Genomic DNA, 15,702 nt, shown 5'->3' on the forward strand with positions numbered 1-15,702 from the left:
CATACCCTAATTGCCTACCCTGGCCTTGGTTCTGCCCAAGAATCAAGTGCCCACCAATCTCTGGGTGGAGAAAAGATTTATGCAACTCTAACCAAGCTGCCAAAAATCTGACAGTGAGGCTCAAGGCCAATGAAGCTCTCTATACCTCTCTCAAGTGCAGAATGAACAAAATGCACCGTAGTTCAACTGCCCCATCATTGCTTCTTCTGTCAGAACGTGCCTGTCTCTGTCCACCAATGTGTCTGTCATCCTATCTATATGTTTTTCTGGTCACACATTCATCTTAGTAGATAAGTAATGGCAGGGACTGATTTTACTCCTAAGGACTGATGGTACTTAGTAATCCATATTTATATTCTCAGGTCACTTACAGTGTTTGGAAAATGAATGTGATTCCATCCAGACTTTGATGCACTTTTGGGGTACTAAGGTTCACTGTTGTGCTTTGGACCCTACAATGTTTGCCACTCAAAGGTCCAGGGTGCCTCCGCTATAGCTGGTCAGAAGGCTGGGATTATGAAAGATGTTACGCTCTGAAATTTTTATATGACTCGAAGCCATTGAGGTGCGTGAATTAAATTCTTAATTTATTTGGGAACTACATCATATTCCTAAGAAGACAGTTGGCAATCATCAGAACAAATATACTGTTAGCAAGTCGAAATGGCTGCAAGGAATATGTCATCAAGTCCCTGCTCGGCTTCAAAGTGAAATGTAAAACTGGCCCCATTCATAGACCATCTCCTTATTCTTGTATGTATGCTATCTCTTTCTCTTGCATCATCAGGGGAAAAAACGTTGCATAACTCTAGGTAGTGGTTTCTTCAAACTTAATGAAAACTTGTTCTTTCTCTTATTCCTACCCAGGGTTTATTACACAGCCAAGCTCTCCAGGGAATGTAGACAGAATTCTTGGAAATCACTAATACTGCATACTCATCCAAAGGCTCCTTGACCAGATCATGGGAAGGGCCTCTGCTCCAAGGATGATGTACATTTATATTCTCAAATCACTCAGCAAGTATTGAAGGATGGCTGGGTACAAGGCAGGGAAGTTGCTGAGTAGGGCTTGTCCAAACACTTAGGTTTGGGAGAAAGCACATTAGCTTTCTGCATGCTTTCAAGTGCAGTCGCCCACATTCCCAAGATCACTCTCAGCAACTTATCCCTAGTACCTTCAGAAAGGATGCATTGAGTGTAACTCCCAGCTGGATGACACATTGCTGATGATGATGCATCACTGTTTCACGTGTGCCCAGCACCCATTAGGGTGTCTGGTTACCTTGGACATGTAGATTCCTGGAACAGCCCTGAAGAAGCAAGACAAAGTCTATCCCATCTAAACGCAAGGAGTCACAAGTGGAGAATGAGGCTCATCTCTGGAATGTGAGCCAAGGGAAGAAAAGACACACAAGTAGGGATGACCACAGTGTGTTCTAGACATGGTGTGGGGATGTCAGAACTTTGTTAGTAGGGATTCTTGAGTAGTGATGAGAAATAAGAACCTAGACTTGGGTAGGAAGGAATTAAGAAAGCTTTAAAGGCAACAAGATTTTCTACTGGACTGGGCTCTGCCGAGAGGAGAGGCACCTTTACTTAGAGCCTCCCCAGATAGGGATAGGAGTAAGAATGGAAGGTAGACTTCAGGAGAGGTACAGAGACTAAGATGAGGAGGGGAATGGTATGGAAGGGAAGTAAATAGAGAAACAACAGCAACGAGACATAAGAGATAATGGGAGGTACTCTGGGAATATTCAGGACTGACGTGAAGAGTTCAAACTGTTAGCAGTTTGCTTTGCCGGAAGATGGTTTAAGCAGGGGGTGGGTGCAAGACGGGTCTAGAGGCTGCCTCTGAGACCTTTGTTCAAGCTCAGTGGAGGTAAGCATGGTAGCTGTGTTCCTAGGTTGAAGATGGACCACACTAACCACCTCTCAAGAAGCACCACAGGGCCCGCTCCATGCCACCGGGACATTGCTAAAGTCCACACACAGAGGAGACAGACCTTCAAAGTGGAAGACAGAGCATGTGAGAGATGCCTGCATTCCTATGTTGTAAAAGTAGCAGCTAATTTTTTGATATGAATAAAATAAGGCAGACAGGTAATTGCTGCTGTAAAGAAAGAAAAAGAATCAACTAACCGCTATAGAAAAGAAGAGAAAATACTAGGATTCATGACAGATGAGATTATTTTAATGAAAAAATTATGACAACTATTGGGGTGGCCCAGCCTAAAGAGCGTACAACATGCAGGCAATTTATTCTCTCTTCCTCACTACTAGGGAGGACACATTTTTTTTCCTTTCTATTATATTTGTTGGTTTTTTTTCCCCAGATAAATTTTCTCTGTGTAACCCAGGCTGTCTTGGAATTTGCTCTTTAGACCAGGTTGGCCTCGAATTCAGAGATGTATCTACCTTGGCTTCCTAGTCCTAGGATTAAAGGCATGTGCCACCATGCCCAGCTTGTACTTACTTTCTGAAGATTGAAACTTGGACCTTTGCAGACCTGCAATAATGTCAGTCATTCTGATCAGAGTATTTCTTCACTTTCCATATCCCAAGCAATTAACTATGCACACTCTTTCTAAGTTAAGTCTGTCTGTATGTGTGTGTTTCTGGGATCAGTTATACATACAAGTATCCGCGACCATGCAGATATGGGCGTGTGCATGTCCACTCAAGAGGTCATCCTCGGGAGCCATTTGCTTTGTTCGTTTAGATGTGTTCTCTTATCTATTAGGAGAGGCAGCCCTGGTGATCGGCTTGTCCACAGTTCCCCGGTGCTGGGATTAGAAACTCACACACCACTACTGGCTTTTTTTACATCTGTTGTCAGGATCAAACTCAAGTCCTTGAAAGCACTTTACCAACTGAGCCATCTCCCTAGCCCTTAAGTCTTGTTTAAACTGACAAAACAATCTTCGGGGCAGTGAGCAATTTCTGAGGTCACCCTCACCAGCCATCAGCTTCGGGGAAAGGCAGAAGGTGGCTCCCCTGATTCAGACTTTGAGTTACTCCGAATTAAAGCACCGTCTAACATTTGTAGCCTATGAGTCGGAAGGCCTTCAGAATTCAAAGCAGGCTATCTTTCCACATTAGACCTGGGTCAAGGAAAAGTATGAGGGCTAGCCAGGTCACAGACACTATAGCTCTGTACAGCCAGGGAGCCGTCCACATGCATTCCTAGGGCAAGACATTTTCTCTACATTCAGCAACCAGCTTATGAATAGAAGCCGATTATAAGAAGCACTCACGGCTCTTTCTTCTTGGCTTAGCTACCTCTGCTGTGAATTCAGACCTATTCAACATCCTGGCCAAACCTAGGAGAATACAGGGGTGGGGATCTGTTTGAGGCTAAGAGACAGTGACCTGCGTGGCCTTGCCAGAAAGACAGATTGTATCTTCAATTCTAAATGACTTCTATTGTACATGGCTACTCATATACCAAAATCCTGCCCTGGATGTCCCAGTATGGTGTCCTGATATGAAAGTGAAGTGTAGCAGGGAAGGTTCTGCTTGCATAAGGCACTTTGAGGGACAGGGAGGAAAAGTCAGTATTCCAGTCTGAGGTTTCAGTAAATCAGGAGTTAAAGGGTATGGTGCACTGGGGCTGGAAAGATGGTTTGGTGGGTAAAGTGCTCGCAGGACACAGGAACACACAACCCAGTTTGGGTTCAGCATAATTAAGGTAGAAAACTCTCCACATCGAGCCAAGTACACATGCGCCTAACTTTATGGGAATACAGATCCAACGAGACATAAGAAAGGGAGGCCACGGCTTTAGCGCCACACCAGCTCTTACAAGCTCCAGCCTCTGAGGAGCTCCACATGGCTCTCTGAGGGGCTCTTCACAGCCTAGACCCTCCACAGGGAGAGTTGGGTGCCGGCCATAGTAGTGAAATGTGCCCATGTACCATATTCAGAATCACTGGCCAACATCTTGCCTCCTTCTCGGGACCGGCATGCCTGTGGGTACGTGCAAGCCCAGGGTGATTAGTTTCCCTGTCCAAAGCCAACAGTTGGAACCTGGTCTACCTGACTCTTGGGCCACTAATTGATTGCCAAGCTAGCTGTTGCAAATGAAGTGGGGGGAGAGGGCTGTTGTTTCTTTAATGGACATAACACCCCATTTGGAGGAGGCAGGGTTCCCAGTTGATTTTTCACAGACAATCATAACATTCTGCTAATTGCTTTCTACCAGCTTAGATGCCATTTGGATAGTGGGTAAACAAAGGTTACTGTCTTTGATGGAACCTTAGTGAAGGGGAGAGTCTGCTTCCTTGAAGAGGACTGGTTTCTAGATCTTCTAAAGCAGTGATTCTCAATCTTCCTAATGCTGCAACCCTTTAACACGTCATATTGTGTTGACCCCTGACAATAAAACTATTTTTATTACTACTTCATAAGTGTAATTTTCCTACCGTTATGAATTGTAATGTAACTATTTGTGTTTTGCAATTGTCTTAGGCGATCCCCGTGAAAGGGTTGTTCTGTTCCCAAAGGGGTCACAGTTTACAGGTTAACAGCCACTGTTCTGAAGCCTCCACACCAAACCCAAGGTGTCCACGCCTGGACCAGGCACACACCTCATGCCTTTCTGCTGGCTCACTGCGCAGGACAGTGTGCACCCATGATAGCAGTGGTTTGCAACATTGGGGTGACTTTTCCAAGGCGCTCTCTTGGTGAGCTACATGTTCTAATGACACAGATAAGGGCAAACCAGAGCCCCTTGGTGAGCTACATGTTCTAATGACACAGATAAGGGCAAACCAGAGCCCCAGCGGAGACAGGGTTTCTTCTGCCCCAAAGACTGCATTTTACCTCGAAATATCACTATTCCCAACTTCAGACTAGAGAGGCACCAGTTCATAAAGGTTCAGGTTACCCTTTGATATTCCATCCAGTAAGAGAGGGAGAGGATGTAGTTCAGTTGGGAGATGGCTTGTTTTGCATGCCCAACACACTGATTCCCAGCATCAAGTAAATGAGCTGCAGGCATATACCTATAATCCCAGTACCAGAGGTGGTGATTCAAGGTCATCCTCAAATACTGTTAGTAAGATCAAGGTCAGCCTAGAGAGAGGTGGAGGGAGGGAGGAAGGGACAGAAAGAACGAGAACAAGAACACAAGCAGGCTGTGTCTTCCCTGATTTCCTACCACAGCTAGGTTGCTGTCCCTGGAGCTGTTCCCTCACTTCTGGCCGACCCTAGAGAGACATCTGAATGTACTTAGAGTCATCCCTCTCCAGTCAGATCTGTGGCCTCTGAAGATGGAACAAGTGTTGGGAAAAGGGCATCTCCATGTGTTAAATTAATCCAGACTGTGAAGCTGAGACCCATTCTAGCATCTATGGGTGGTCTGTGCTTCAAGACAAACGGGCTTCAGGACTGTGAACTAGGTTACTGCATTAAAGCTTCCCCTATAAACAGGGGTCCTGGAGCGAGGGAGAGCCTACCTTCCTTCCCCACTGGGAAGCTCCACGGTAAAGCTCATCCACTTGCCCCTTTTCCCCACTCTGAGGAGCCTAATGCACAGGCCTTTTCTCAGCATGTGGAATAAAATGTTGACCCAATTAATCTTGAAGCGCAGCCAGCATCTCTGGCTCCAAGGTGCCTTGACTGTGGGAGAGCCATTGGGAAGCAGGCAATTTCATGCAGTCCCGATCCACATTCATGGGGTGACTTGCTGGCTCTTAGGCTATATACAGTGATGGAACACCACAAGGCAGGTTGTTTCTCTACAGTCCCACCTGTCAGAGAACCAATCAAGACACACATACCACATTAGAGGGGCACATAGGAATCCTGGGAAGGATGAGACATTTTACAATGGCAGAATAGAAGCAAGAGTCTTTTCTGTCAGCTGATGAGACCCCAAACTTCCAGAGCTGCTCATCACAGCCCACAAGGCAAATTGATTTGATTATAAATTCAAACCAGCGGCTATTTTCTTCTTCATAGTAAGTTCTCTGGATTGCTGGCATGGTTTGCTAATAATTCTCCAACCCATGAGAGCATATGTATACACTCAAGTATTTATGTGGTAGGTATATACCTAGACATACAAGCACGGACACACACTACCATCACTAAAATTCAGCACTTTCTTGGCATGATCAAAGAAGGCCTTTGGGGACTGCCTGATCCTTTCTGGGACTTTGAGAGTGTTCACACTTACAAAGACCTGCAGAAGGGGTGCTTTGCTCCATGAGTTTTAACAGGAAAAGTAAAGTAACACAGCCTTATGTCAAAAAACACAGGTAAGACACTCTTTCGAAAGACAATGTTTAAATACAACAGCAACCACTTTGGTTTATTTCCTTTTCCCCAGCTAAACTTGGTAGGCCATTTTCCTTCACGTAACATTAGCTTCTGTTTTGTGACGATACCATGCCTTCTTTATAATGATTATTTTAATGGTCACAGCGAGTGGGGATACACCATCATTTACTTGACTGTTTACCTATTGTTGGGCTGTTGAACTGAGTGTGTTTTTATCTGTGTTATTAATTTAAAACAGTACAGAGATGACACGGCATCGCTAATCTAAAACTACAGGGTTTATATATTTACAGCTCACATTTGATTATGAAATTTAATTTGAGAGTAATTAAGACATTTATATTCTACACAGCTCAACAGCATCTAGATTTCCCTGAGCCAGGAAGGCCCAACTATGACTTGCCACTTTCCCAAAGCATTTCCCATTAAATCTAACACAAGTTATGGACTCTCACTGCTCTGCAGATTAAGAGATTTGCCCAAAGGACCAGCACCTCTAGCTCTATGGAGTGACCTACCCAAGGAAGCCATGTTATAAACGCAATTCAAGTCTGACAGTCACCTCGAACTTCAAGGCAATCCTTACGCACCAATGACAGACATGTTCCAGGACCACTGGAGGTCTCTCATAACTCACCCTTGATACATAATATGAGAAGGCCAGAAGGCTGAGTGATTCACTTTTCAGATGTCTTGATACTTTATTATTGTTATTAATATTATTATCATTAAAGAAAGGGCCTGAATTACCACTGGCTAGCCCAGAATCTTTGTGTAGACCAAGCTGGTCTCAAACTTGCAATGATCCTCTTGTCCTTGGCTCCCATGTTTTGGAATTGAAGGTACATGCTACCATGCCGGGCTTAGCTGATGCTTCTTGAAGTTGACCAGGGGTCAGGCCAAGTGACAGATCTCTCTGCTTAGGACAGTTCTTTAGAGAATGTTATTCAAAGGGACTTATTCAGGCCACCAGCTGTGCTCTTCCGAGTCTCAACATAGAGGATGAGGCTAGCAATGGAGTCTCCCCAGCAAGCAGGGGGATTCTGAGGGTCAAATGAGAAGATGGGAGTGAAATGTACAGGCATAAGCTGGCATTTGTTAGCATGGTACATGCATAGGGCCCAGCGAGATGGCTCAGCAATAAAGCACACAACTGCTCCTGTGGAGGACACAAGCACAATTCCCAGCTCCCATGACAGGCAGCTCACAAGGGCCCATAATTCCTGTTCCAGGCACTTCCAATGCCTCTGGCCTTTTTGGAGCATCTCGACTCGTACATGTACGCATAATAAAAAAGATAAAAATCAATCTTCAAATGCGCCCAGCAGGCTTATATAAGGCCCTAGGGTCAACCCCCCAGTGCAGGCCCACTAAAGCAAAGAACTTCCTTATTATTTATCTTTATTTTCCCTAATAAGGGAATAGTCTTTTTACATACTTAGCTAGCAACTCTGTAGAGCACGAAAAGCTGAGAGTTTTGTTTTTTTATTATTTTGCTTTTACCACCAGCAATTAATTCCTCTGATTTGTTTTATGAGTTTGATGGTCTGCTCTACCACTCAGCAAACCAGCAGAGTGATGTAGGGAAATTATTTCAGTGCAGTTCCTGGCAAACCCTGATGATGGATAGTGAAGCAGGACAAACTTACTCAGACACACATTTTTCAGGACTGGCAGGGAAAAGGCTGAAAAATTACTAGTAAATTGCTTTTTGTAAAAATGCTCTCTTTTTCAAATTTCCCCTAGTATGAAGGTCTCCTTCACAACGATGGCACAATACATTCTGACACACCTAGATGGCAAGGGAGCCAAAGAACAGTCACAGATAAGAATGGGGGTTAGGATTTAATTTTCTTATGGCCCCAGTTTCCAAGGCTCTTCCCCCGCACCAACTTCTGAGTATATGTCTTTTACTTTTCGGGGGTAAGTATCCCTGAAGGATAGCTATTTATCTGTGCTGGCAGGCTTGCCCTGCTGCCCTCCACCCCAGGGCACAATCCCCACCTCCACTGTATGAGCCTTGCTATTAAAGTATTACATCTCTGGTCCATTCTACTCCTATTCCCTCATCTCTAAACCTGCCCTGGAGGTTGAGTTTCAGATTACAGACGTCTGCTGATATCCTCAGCACCTTACTTGAAAGCCTTCATTCTGAGGCCGTAACTCCGGGACAATAGAAGCCTTGGGCATTCATGGTTAGAAAGGCTAATGCAGGGTTGTCATGGTGGTGATGCTCCCTTGGTGACATTGCCGGCTGTCACACTGGAAGGAAGGTGTGCTTCCATTCTCTGGAAGAAGCTACGGCCACTGCTGACTGCAGCTGCTGAGCCTTCTGCGCTGCTAAAAACCCATCCAGTATCAGCCGGTCATCTGCCTAACCTGCCAGTAGAGCTGCACCTGAGTAACCATGGTGGAAATTGAACCAAAGGCTGCAGAGGTGATTTTAGGGTACCTCCCCCAAAACCATTCGCTGTTCAGCAATATTATGAAGAGTTGGAGATTGGATGTGCCTCCGAGTCTTTCACGCTGCAAACACCTGTGGCTTGCAAGGCAGCAAAGGCCAGTGTAGCAGAAGTATAACTGCAGAGAAGGCATAGGTCATGTGATACCAAGGGCTTGGCGTTCCTCTCTTCCTCTCCTTCAGCAAGCCCTTAAGCCTACCGGCCTACAGCACTGACTAAGGATTAAGGACAGGTGAGGCGTTGGACATCGGGGCCTGTTGGAAACAGAATGAGCTTGGGATTTGGAGGCCATGGCCTATCTGTGCTCTTCACCTGCTGTGTGAGGTTGGACAAGTGGCATAGCATACCTCTGTGATATGGGAATGCTGCCACCAAATGTAAGAAAAATAATTCCCTGTCCCCTAAGTAGCGGCCCCTCTGTAAATATCTCCATTGTCATGGTGTTTCCTGAGACTGTCTCCTCCAGGTCTCTGGGCTGGGGTCTTACCTACAGTGCTACCATTGTCAAAATCACTATCCCTGCAAATCCTCTGCCTCAGGACAGAGCTTTAGTTCTGTTGACATTGGGCTGGAGAGTGCCGCTTTTACTGACCTTGGCTCATCTCTGTGACTTTGCAACCCTGAACGCTGGGGTTCTGATGCCAGAATCTTCTGGATACCCATTTCCAACCAGCCGACCCCCACTTTACTCTCAAATGTCAGGAAGCCAGCGACAGCTAGATCACAAGCAGCACACGTAACTCTATCTTCTGTTTATCTTTTGCCAAACCCAGGATTGAACCCAGGTCCTCATAAACACTAAGAAAATGCTCTACTGAGCTTTATCTCAGACCTATTTTTACTTTATATTGGGGCAAGGACTCCTTGATCTGCCCTGCTTGGCCTGGAACTCACTCTGTAGTACAAGCAAGCCTTATACTTGTGATCTTCCTGCCTCAGCTTCCTAAGTACCTGGAATCAGAAATCTGCACCACCAGGCCCAGCTTCACTGAATCTTGCTTTAAGTGCAGCCCCTGAGAAAGTTCTTCGGTGTGTGATAAGCAGCTGCGAATCTGCTTATCTAATAAAGGGAAGGCACTTACCCTGCCGGTATTCCCCAGAGAATCATTGGCCACCTGCATCTCTTTAGCTGCATTTAATAGCTCAGCCCAAGATGAATCTGCATGATTAACAAAAAGCCTCCTGATTTTATTTTCTTTCAGAATTTAAATGCTAGAACAACTACCATTGTTGTCATTTTTTCCCAGGGGTTGTGATCAAAACACAAAATTTGATTCTAGAATGAATAATTTATTTTTTAAAGTAATTTCCCAATACCATTCTCCAAGGAATCACAGCAAGGAGATGGTATTGCTGTTTTTGTAGACTCAGGGAAACCCATGTTGTGTTCATGACTGATGTTTCTAGAAGCCATGCTCCGCAACATGACTTAATCCCGGAGATATCCCTGTGGAGGAATATGGCTGGCTCCCCACAGAGTCCATGTTGACTGACCCTGGTTCCTGCCTGCAAGGGCGTTCCTCTACACGTGTCTATCAGCTCAGGACCTAGAGCCTTCAGTAAGTCTTTAATACTGTTGGATTCCAATAATAGATTAATCAAGTCATCCTCCAAAAAAAAATCGTAAAAATCCTAAACTAAATAAGTTGCATGCATTTGGTAAGTCATCTGCCTACGGAGAGGAGACACACGTGAAAAGATAGTTTGCAGAGCTGACGAAGCGGCGACACTGGGCTGCTTGATGAATATAGTAAAACAGGTTTGTCTAATGGGGAAACAGGCATTACTATCAAACAGAAACCAAGTGTATCCCACATGGAAAAGTAAGCAGGCTTTAATATCGAGAAGCATTTCATGCTGTGCCTGCCAGCAACTCCCCGCCTGTCTGATTTTCCTTAACATAAAGGCTGACCTCACCTGTTTAAAAATAATTAGGAAGCCGACAGCTGTAATTTGGCTGGAAGTCCATTCGGCTGCATTTGCGTGTGTGCTTCTGACCCACTAAAGCTTCTGTTGCTGTCTCTGCATGCAGGCACCATGGTCAGCAAGGACTCCGGTAGATGCATACTCACGACACCAGAGCGGGAAGTGGAGCCAGCTGCCTGCCTGGCCCTGGAGATGAGATATGCCCTAGACCCTAACCGGCAGATCAAAAAGCGGAACAAAGCCCTACAGGTGCGCTTTAAGGATATCTGTGAGGCCCAGAATGAGCAGAGGGACACACAGCTGTCTTCAGGGTCTCTGGGGGAGAAGCGAGAGGCCAAGGCTGTGTCCTGTAGGACGGCCTACCGTAAGTATATGACAGTGCCCGCACGCCGATCCATTCCCAACGTCACCAAGAGCACGGGCGTGCAGACCTCACCAGACCTTCGCAAGTGTTACCAGACATTCCCGCTGGACCGCAAGAAAGGCAGCCTCAAAAGCCTGCCTGCTGCAGATGCCTTCAAAAGCCAGAACAATGGGTTTCTAGCGGGTTCAAAAGAGAAGAGCGAGGCCAGGTCCATGGAGGAACCCCGGCCTTGCAGCGCGGGAAGGATTCACAAGACCACAGCTTTGGTTTTCCATTCCAACGAGCACGTGAATGCGCTGGACCAACCTTCTGGGGTCAACTGTGCAGAGCTCTGCAAGACTCCAGACATGCTTGGCTATCCTGAAGCTCTAGTGCAGAACTCTCGGCCTCCCTCCGAGGAGCCCGTCCACCAGCTCCACGGGAGAGCTAAGCCAGACAGGGGCACCCTTGACTCAGAGGAGCCCACTCCGCTTACCCACGGAAGGGTATTTAAAACAGAGGTTGCCACTGTGTACCCGCCTGCCGTCAGTACCAGGGCCCCTGAGCCTGGCTTGTCGAACTCGGCTGCTGCCAGCCAATGGTCTCTCTGCCCTGCGGATGAGGAGCAGAGGAGGGCTGCTCACCTCAACGGGCTGCAGGCATCCACAGGCTCTGCTCTGGCCTGCTCACCCCCAGTGCAGTGCCTGTCCCCAGAATGTAGCGAACAGCCCCCACAGAACCAACCTAGCCCCACAGCTGGGGTGGGGGATGAAGAACGCCAACAAATTGTGCCTCAAACCGAAGTGGTAGACCTCAAGGCCCAGCTGCAGGTGATGGAGAACTTAATCAGCTCGAGCCAGGAGACCATCAAAGTGCTGCTGGGAGTCATTCAGGAGCTGGAGAAAGGAGAGGCCCACCGGGAAGGGTATGTATGACGACTCTGGCTTATTCCCCGCAGGCTTGCCACTTGCCTCCTCAACAGCCCCAAGGTCCCATCCCTAAGAGTCCAATGCCAGTGTTTCTGTGTCAAGGCTGCAGTTGGAAGAACTAGTGAGTTACGAGGATCACAGGCGTGTTGACGGCCAGGCTTCTTGGCACACTCCTGACATTGATTTGCTTGTTAGTGTTTACTTGTCTGAACTTGGTTTCAAGCTCTACCTGAATATTCAGAGTTGTTGGGTCTTCCTTGTGATCTATTCAGATTAATGTTTCTGATCTTAATGAATTGTAATACATATACCAGTTCAAAATATCTATATATGAGTTCCATTTAATTCTTAGGACTCCCATAATAGAAGGGGGGCGGGCAAATCAGATGTCATTAGGAAAAGTAAATGCTAGCGAGTGATAAATGATTTCAATGGGATCGCATGCTGGATCATATAAGGTTTTATGCGATAGTCTTTTTGGTTTTCATTCTTTTCCTGGAGCACACAGAGGCAGGGGCCCTCTTTAGGCAAGCTCTGTCTGTAGGTGATTAGGAGGCAGACATCCGCACTCATGAGTTGTGTTTGGTGTCCATTTTGGATTTTAACACAATCCAGCATCAGCTGGGGCTTGTTGGACTTGACCAGCCATTGATCGTCCAAGCTAGAAAACACATCTCCCGCAGCCCTCACTGTGGGCAAGGCTGCCAGGGCTGGACTATGCACAGTGCCCATGGCTCCCCAACATTAGTCTGACCTGCCAAGCCTCCTCTTGTCCAACCTTTTGAAACCACCTCATCCGCTCCACTATGTTCTGGAGGTTGGATGTGAGGCTGTGTTCTCTTGTCCATGTGACTGGTGCCCTTTACTCTGTGGGTGAACTGAGCTGGCAGCCGCGTGACAGAGGGAAGCCAGGTAATACATTATCATTGCAGCAGAACACCCAGACTCAAAGCATCAGTAGAGGATTGCTGGAGCCGAATTAGGCAGAGTCTGCTTCGTGTGAGCAGTGGAGAAGAAATAGCCTCTGCCTTCCAGGGCAGAGGTAAAGCCAATGCACTAGTTTCAATGGTGAGGTACCTGGTGCTTGTCCTACCCTTGACTTTGGCCATTCCAACCCTGTTGACAAGAGGAGCTACTTCTTAGTACCGGCCCCACCTCTGACCAACAGTCAGATTCCAGTGGCTGTGAAGCTAAAAGCATGACTTGCATAATGTAAAGTAACCTGATGGGAGGCTAGTAGTCAATCTGATACCATGGAGTTGCAGGACGCTCATTTAATGCTGAGAGGCCGTCCGTCTCCATTTTCATCCATTTCAGGCATTTGAATCCATACACATCCAGAAGTCACACACTGGGGAAGACGGACTTGGGCATTAGCAGGTCACAAAAATGAGAGGGTCAAACAGGAACCAATCCTGGACTTTGATATAGCTGGTAGTCACTGGAGCCACACAGCAACATGAAAGGATATCACCAACACGAGGTGGAAAACAAACCTCAGCAAGTGGTGTGAAGCCAGATGTATATAGTATGGTAATGTGTGTACCCACCGGGAGTCTCACTCAAACAGAAACATCTTCAAGCACCCTAGGAAGGGAAAGCCATGCGTTTAACTAGGCACTTCTTTGTGCTAGTAGAAGAAGCACAGAGCTTTGCTTCAGTAGGGTCTTCTAGCTTCCCAGGGGCTCTGTGTGGCTAGCCAAGTGAGTTCGAGTCCAGTGAGGTATGTCTGGATGGAAGTTCTGGCTCTGGTGACTTGCACAAGGGCGACACCCCTTTGTAGTTCATCTCTCCACCTAGAAATTGGGGGCATTTGCTCGTCTCGCAGCGGAGAGTGAGAGTTACACAGGTGATTCTCGGCTGTATTCATCCCAGGGACAGATTCTGAACTGGGTAATGGCTGCCAATATCTACGTATTGGTCTGATTATTGGTTTTGGATAGGAGGAGGAGGGAACACTTGGGCCCCATGTCTGAGTCCAATGCAATGAATGCATCCCCCTTACGCTGCTGAGCACAAAGGGTGTGACTCCACATTGCCCTGGAACCCCTGGGGATTCTCTGTTGAGTGTAGTGGCTGCCAGCGGCCTGTGCCTAATAAAACCCATCAAGTCAATTGTACTTAGTTACATTTGACCATTTACTCTTTGAGCACACTGGCCAGGGTTTAAGAGTTTAATAGTGTCAAACTGAAGACAGAGGAAAGGGTCTCCTATCATAAAAAGCCCTTTCTTCCAGTATCCCAAAGTATGCCCAGAGCCCTAGCCATCTTAAGACTTGACACCTTAAAATTGTGGTCCCCTCCCTCATCTTTAAAACAAACCTCTACTGTCATTGTCCATACAGGACAAGCTCAGGGTGTCAAGGCAGGTCCATAGGATGGTAGCCTCTCACATCTGATTCTAGAACAATCATTCCCACCCATCTCAGGGAACCCTCTGGATACATTTAACAGCGAATCAATTAGTTTCAAAGCCCAAGGGTACTACGATGGTGGCTCTTCCCATGCCATGCCCAAGATCATTAATTTGACTAATAAATTTCTCACTTCCCTTTTCCCTTGAGAATATCACAGAGGGGAGCAGCCCTCTAGGGAGCAAAGCAGAAGCTGTGAGGATGGGGTCCCAAGGAGTCTCCAGAAGTTGGAGAGTCAGCTACAGCCAGTTCCCCACTGTGACACCTGTAATGACTCTGGGGAAGGATAGCGACTGCCCATTTCCCTGGTGTAAATACTGCATCGTCAGGTGGTTGCATCAGCTCCTACATCCTGAAAATCTCTGCTCCTCTAATCACCAAAGCCCAGTCCTGAATGGTGCCACTGTGGTCCTGAAGGGAGAAGGGGTTCTCAGGACATAGGTACTTCATGGAGGCTGGAGATGACTGTTTCGCTTCTACCCCAAGTTAAAACAACAGGAAATGCATTCTACTTTACAATGACTAGTGTTTAATATGTTAAAAATTATATTTTATTTTTCTGTGTGTGTGTGTGTTTGGGGGTTGGGGGCACAAAGGAAAACCTGCAAAGATCCATTCTCTCTTTCTGCCACATGGGTCATGGGGATGGAACTTAGGTCATCGAGCTTGGTGGCAGGTGCCCTTGCCCACTGAGCCATTTTGCCATTGATATATGTATGTATCATTACATATTCACTTCCTGCAAAATAACAAAGAATTGAAGGACCGATCAAATGCCAAAAGTTGTCCTTAGGAAGTAGTCTCAAGCCTCTGAGTCATTAACTATGGAAGATGCTTATGAAGCAGTGGGCTAGTGGGGGCTTCTACTTCCTTTTCCTGCCCAGGAAAGCACAGAGTGGCTCTGGACAAGAAGTCACCAGCATTAAGGAGGATCTCTTAATGTGGTGGGCCCAGTGCAGCCATGACTGCGTCTATGTGACACATCTTATACCCACATTTCTATAATGTTCCATGGGCTAGAACTGAGGCCTTGAGGGCCATGGGTCTTCTCTTGTGTTAATGTCTAGACGGTGTGAGGGGAGAGCGGTATCTCTGAGTATGACTTGCAGCCTCTACGTCCCCTGGACTGTACTCAGTGTATAACATCTTTGATAGGGCTTTTCATGATCCAGACCATCAGACAAGCTCTTCCTAGTGGCTTTTTCTCTCTGAAGGGCCATGTGCCACCAGGCAGCTGCTCTCAGTCCCTTCCAAGCTGTGCTTCCTAAGAGACTCTTCCACTAGTCTCGTTTGCTCGTCTGCGTACCTGAAAGGCTTGAGCGGTGCAGTCTCATCAAAGGCAACTG

At 46.7% G+C, this 15,702-nt stretch overlaps 2 protein-coding genes across 4 annotated transcripts in view; one reads left to right on the forward strand and one right to left on the reverse strand.

The window, feature by feature from the left end:
* The window catches only part of Dock1 (dedicator of cytokinesis 1), a 497,567-nt gene that overhangs the window by 239,493 nt on the left and 242,372 nt on the right, over positions 1 to 15,702 (reverse strand). The window lies entirely within an intron of this gene.
* Insyn2a (inhibitory synaptic factor 2A) overlaps positions 1 to 15,702 on the forward strand; it is a 56,104-nt gene that overhangs the window by 7,432 nt on the left and 32,970 nt on the right. For both annotated transcript variants that reach the window (XM_057777088.1, XM_057777089.1), the window contains exon 2: positions 10,777 to 11,938. In XM_057777088.1, the coding sequence (XP_057633071.1) occupies positions 10,782 to 11,938 (1,157 nt within the window). In that variant the 5' untranslated portion in view covers positions 10,777 to 10,781. The remainder of the gene's footprint in view (positions 1 to 10,776; positions 11,939 to 15,702) is intronic.

This window comes from Chionomys nivalis, chromosome 8 (genome assembly GCF_950005125.1).
Source record: "Chionomys nivalis chromosome 8, mChiNiv1.1, whole genome shotgun sequence".
Lineage (NCBI taxonomy): Eukaryota > Metazoa > Chordata > Mammalia > Rodentia > Cricetidae > Chionomys > Chionomys nivalis.